At 33.6% G+C, this 6,049-nt stretch overlaps 1 protein-coding gene across 1 annotated transcript; it reads left to right on the top strand.

Moving 5' to 3' along the window:
• The first annotated feature begins 1,516 nt into the window (after window positions 1-1,516).
• LOC106475000 (lamin-B receptor-like) lies at window positions 1,517-5,629 on the top strand. Its single transcript, XM_022403240.1, has 5 exons — window positions 1,517-1,599; window positions 2,188-2,393; window positions 2,717-3,115; window positions 3,646-3,852; window positions 5,405-5,629. Exons 2-5 carry the CDS (start codon window positions 2,232-2,234, stop codon window positions 5,627-5,629), a joined length of 993 nt encoding a protein of 330 aa, XP_022258948.1. The 5' UTR covers window positions 1,517-1,599; window positions 2,188-2,231.
• Window positions 5,630-6,049: the final 420 nt, after the last annotated feature.

Below are 6,049 nucleotides of genomic sequence, written 5' to 3' on the forward strand. Positions count from 1 at the left end.
AAAACGTCTGCTGATTCGATGAAGCTATGTTATGATAGAGATCTACTGAAGTCAGCTTTGTATCAGGAGACAAGGTGTGGTTGCATAATCCCAGGAAGACCAAAGGGAAGTCTCCTAAGTTGTCTTCTCCATGGGAAGGCCCATATGACATAGTAAATCGTCTCTCAGACGTGACTTTTCGAATAAAATGTGGTCAGCGAGGTAAGCCAATGATGGTGCATGCCAACAGGCTTTGTCATTATCCCTGTTCATGACATTTCAGTTCGAACGAAGTGAACAACAGAACAAATGACGCTGCTGAACATGTGTTACCTGAAAAAGCCACTGTTGAAGAAGAAACTCTACCCGGTTTTGAGAAGGGAAACGGCGAAGTCCTTAATGAAGTTACTACCACTAATGTGACTGTTACCGATAATCAGACATTTCCTGATGGAGCAGATGAACCCCACGTGAAGCAGTAGCCAACGAGACGGAGACCAGTACGGAAGAAGATACGTCCTGTAAAATTAAGAGACTTTGTTGAATTTTAATTTTGTGTTTGTAATTTCTGTACATTTAATTAAGTTATTGTTAATTATCTATTGGTTTAATGTAAGTATCTATTGTTTGGGACGAACAATACTAAGGAAGGGGCAGTGTTACGACAGCAGAGGTCACGTGACCCTGGTAACACGGGATAAGTGTCTAGAAGGTTCATGAAGAGGCGAGTGCATTCTAGTCGCCCTCTATTCTTGTATATAAGCGCGGCAAATAAAGCGAGATAATTAATTGGATAGCAGACAGAGAGATAGGGAGACAGATAATCGAGTCACGTAAGTAAAATACGTGAATCGTTGTGAATTATAGCGTGTGTTTACGTTAAAGTGACTGTGGAAATTAAGTGTATTGCAAAGTTGTATTGAGAAAGAATAAACTAGTTTTATTTAAGAAAGGACTTATATCGCTGAAGTTCTTCGGAAAAAAAATTTAGGGGAAATTAACAAACGAACAGAGACGTAACTGTATCATGAAAGACACCTCCAGCTATCCGAAACGTTTTAAATTAGTTTTTAAACTAGTTAAATTAGAACTACTTCAAAACTGTATGTAATCATTATTTCAAAAACTGTTAAAAGTAGGAAAAAATTCCGAAAATTTAACGAGTTTATTTCTTTCCTCTTTGAAAAATGCCCCCAGTGGCACAGCGGCAATTCTGCGGACTTATACCGTTAAAACAACAACAACAACAACCTTTTAAATATAATTTTTATACCACATTTTCATATTAGCAATTAAGAAAGTGGTTTTCTTAAATAAATACTCACCAAACATATTGTTTCAATCTATATAATAAATTATTTGACATTAATAAAATTTTATGATAATTAAAAACCTTTTTTTTAAGGGCCAAGGCCTAACAGACGTTTTGCAAAATTCGTAGAGCGTTAGTTTCCATCCTTTGTGTTGTAGCGCTAGTGTGTACTGTGGAAATTATAACCAATAATATTCTTTGGTTTGAGCTACTAACCAATGGAAAACGTTCGCGCTTCGACATGGTAAGCGTCGGTTCGAAAGATAACTCTTGAAGAAGCGCGTGAGCTGATATCGGAAGAGCATTAGGTAAAGATTACTACTATTTTGAATTTAAAATTAAGTAAATGAAAAAGCTTGTTTAAAACAAATGGTTAATAAATTCGTTTTAGATAGTTTGCATTAAATGAATAATTTAAATTTCTGCATCATGTAAAGACTTCCTAATAATTGTTAAGATTAAAGTAGGCAGAAAACCAGTAAGTTAGGCTTAGCTCTGAGTTTAACGTCGACTTGGCGAAAACTAAACAAACTTTTACAAAGCCGATGAACTTGCGACCGCGTGATCATGACAATCCCCTCCGGTTTATACCCGTGCAGGTGGCCTTGACAGGGTTTTTCATTTTAATGACACTTTGATAATGAATCATAGGCGTGTACGCACTATGTATTTGCCTTACCGTCTTACGTACTAAGACATGGCTTTGACCAGATTTATTAGATTGATGATACGATTTCAATTCTATTATGTTACTGGTGTTATTAAAAGTGTTTCTTATTTTAATAGAAATAGGCAATAATCATTTAATATATTATTATTTTTTTTATAATACTTAAACTAAAGTTAAAAATAATGTAGTATTTTATGAGAAATAAAAAAAAGTATTTTATCTATAGCACAATAGACTTCATCAGCCTGGGATCCAAGTTTAGCCTGGAGAATGTCCAAAGAGAACAAGTTTGATGTAGGAGATGTAATCTCTGCCAAATGGCCAGGAAGTAAGACTTACTACCCAGCCACCATTGTGGGGAAAACAAAATACCGATATTCTGTTGAATTTAAGGATGGAACTAAAAGTACACTTAGCTTAGACAGTGTTCAGGTTTGTTAAAACAAAAATACATTTTTCAGTGACACTGTTTCGTATTTGGATATATATATATATATATGAAGCCTCATTTTTCAAGGTAGATGTAAACTTTAAATTTAACTGCATTGTATTAGGCTGGCATACATATATATAAGACATATTTTATGACAGTATCTTTTTTTTTTTTTTGTCTGGCAATGTTTGTTGTTTTTAGATTTGTTACCAGAATTCTTACTGTTGATATTCATAGTTAATTCTTAAAGAAGGCATGCATGTACTTCCAAATTTTTTTATATTAGTAAACTGTATAGTTTTTACACTACTTATTCATCCAGGCACAAAATAGTCCACCAAAAAGAACCAGTCGCTCTCCAGCCCGTCGACAATCTCCAAAAAAGAGTCCAAAATCTCGGAGTCGTAGCAGAGGTCGTCAGAGTCCCTCCAGATCTCGGTCTCCTTCAAGGTCAAAAAACAAGAAGGAGATAGTGTCGAAGGGAGATACTGAGATTAATCAGATTAACCCTTCTAAAACCCCACCACGCAGTCCAGCCCGAGTACGAAAGATAATGAAAATAGCAGAAGTAAAGGTGGAGCCGATGCCTACTTCAATTCAGTACCTCGATAAAATGAAGGACGAACACGAACCTAGTCCAAGTCGAGATGTTGGTAAAACATCTGAAGTAATTCCTCCCCTTCGAGCGTCAGTTAGAATAGCTGCCTTACAGGCATCCAAGGTGTGTACCTGAAGTGATTTGATTTTGAATACTTTTGTAATAACTTGTTTTTGGTGTATTTACTGACTTCATACTTGCTTGTATATTAGTTGACCATTTATAAGGACTATAAGTGCATTGTTGATAGTTTTTGAAAGGAGAATATTAGTAAAGCTCGGATACTTTTATACTATGAGTTTGGTTGAACTGAATATTGCTTTACCAAATCTTAGTAATTTGTTTTTATTTTAAGCAGTGTGTAATTGAAACTACAACTGGCATGAAAGAAAAACAGTGTCTTTTAGACATGAATATCGGTAAAATATATTGTATGAACAAAAGAATGTAAAAAAATATTTGTGACTTAAAGTACATTGAAGAATCGGTTTAGGGATTGAAATGATAACTATATTTGATAATAGTTATAGTATCATAAAAAGTATTATAGTTTAAACAAGATAAAGTTAAAGCTGTTCTCTAGGTTTGAGATATTTTCTGTAAACTCTTGTTAGTTACTTACTACTTTAGAGCACAAATCTTGTTTCCTCTAGGTTGTAGTTGAAGCCACTGAGATCAGGAGCAATAGTGAATCTAAAACTGCATCAGTCAAACCTGTTGAAGATGATGATGATGATGATGATGACAACAGCACTCTTAAACCATCAAAGAAGTATGAGATGGGAGGTCCAATAGGTGCTTTTCTGATGTCTTTTCTACTTCCTGCTTTATGTGTATTCATTCATTTGGCATGTACCAATGTAAGTGTTATTCTGATAAAATAATATTATTGATTTAAAATTATGTTTGTTTCTGTTGCTAACCCATGTTTACTAGAAATTCTTTTATTGTTATTTGTAGGTCTGTAGGGTTTTAGTTAACATCAAGATACCCATTGTTTACTAGAAATTCTTTTATTGTTATTTGTAGGTCTGTAGGGTTTTAGTTAACATCAAGATACCCATGTTTACTAGAAATTCTTTTATTGTTATTTGTAGGTCTGTAGGGTTTTAGTTAACATCAACAAACCCTTGTTTACTAAAACGTTCTGGGGACTTCCACACATTTACCCTTGCGGTATGATAGCCTGGGATGTTTACCAATGGAAGCATTGGTGTAGGCTTCTCCTCGTATCTTGAATATTTTTTTAAATTAGCTATAATTTTACTAGCTCAAGTCTGAAACCACACATAATGTTTCACATGAAGCTTATCAGTGAACTTTTTCATAGTTCCTGTAACTATTTGTTCTTTTTCACTACAGCATTATATTTGGCTGGAAAGCTTCTAGTTTATGTCAGGAGACATAGCCAGATCCTTTTAGTTCAGCATCATTGCTTCTTTCACAGTTAAATTCTCAAATTCAAGCTCAGTAACTAACACTTTCAAACTTCCTTTGGAATTGGAGAAATATTCTCCATCAAGTTACTGCCCTATCATCGTGAAATAGGTTTTTTTCTGAAGATGCTATATAATCATTCTTATAAATTACTAAGCACAAATGATCAAAACTAAACTAGTGGTGGCATGATTAGACATGTTTACTAAATTCCAGAAAAGCTAATTTATCGTCACTCTGTTTTCTTACCGTTGCAAGTTTTTTTGTAAGAATAACTTTTGTGTGTGATACTTTATCAAACGCTTTCTGAAAGTTCATATGTGCAGTGTCTATCGGGGTGTTGTCACCTAGAAAATCGTAATCTATCAAAGAAGTCTAATCTAAGTGATGAATAGTCATTTCTAAAACAATGCTGAGCATATGCTGTTTCTTAATACTGTATTCTGTCTTTAACTTTGCACATTTGGAAAGATGGTAAATTTACCATTGATATTAGATACATATAGTGTACATGAGTAATATCTGAAGTCTGCAAGTTTGATTCTGTTTAGTTAAGGTAATAAATTATTCCCAAAAGGAAAAAAAATAGCAGCATTTTTGTATACAATATGGTTAGGGTTTATCATTATTTCTAATATTATTAATAGTTTAAGAGGGAATCCCAAGGAAAAACTTACAGTAAAATATAAGTATTCTCATTACTCATACTAAAAATTAGTTTAGTCTTAATATCTCCAAACAAAATACTTTTGATGAATCCAACATACAAAAAAAATAATGACCATTTTACTTCTACTAATTTGTAAAGGTTTGTAATCGTTCACTTTATTCTATTCTAAATAAAACAATGTTTTCTTTCACCTATCAGTACTGTATGGAAACACTTGCAGTCTGATTATCTTTCTTCTCTCTCTAGTCTAGATATTTCTGTTACACATACTTAGATGAATCTGTTTTCTGTTTTTCCTTATCCAGTCCAGTTGTACCATAAAGCAACTTCCTGCCTTTCCGAAGAGGTTGTCGAAGTATGTCAGCAGAGATACAGCTGTGATTTATGTTGGCTGGATTTTATTCCAGGCTATTTTAACAGCATTACCTGTTGGGAAAGTTGTAGAGGGGCTGCCAGTACGGTGGAAGAATGGCTTCTCCAAGCTGAAATATCGGATGAATGGTATTACTGTTATCTTTGTAATTGTTTAGCTCTTTTAATAGACACAGTATATCCAAGCTAAAGCTGATTAGAAATAATTGTTTTTTTTGTAGAATAACATGTAGTCTTTATTAAACATAATAGAATTAATAATAATAAGTTGTATAGAATTGAAACTTAATTTTCTAAACTGCTATGTTGAACCAGTATGATTTTTATAGGTTATGTAACAAGGTATCTTTGATAGTACCAGTGTGTACTAGGTAACCTTGATAGTACCAGTGTATACTAGGTAACTTTGATAGTACCAGTGTATACTAGGTAACTTTGATAGTACCAGTGTATACTAGGTAACTTTGATAGTACCAGTGTATACTAGGTAACTTTGATAGTACCAGTGTATACTAGGTAACTTTGATAGTACCAGTGTATACTAGGTAACTGGATAGTACCAATGTATACTAGGTAAC

The sequence above is a fragment of the Limulus polyphemus genome, unplaced genomic scaffold, assembly GCF_000517525.1.
Source record: "Limulus polyphemus unplaced genomic scaffold, Limulus_polyphemus-2.1.2 Scaffold7954, whole genome shotgun sequence".
Taxonomy (NCBI): Eukaryota; Metazoa; Arthropoda; class Merostomata; order Xiphosura; family Limulidae; genus Limulus; species Limulus polyphemus.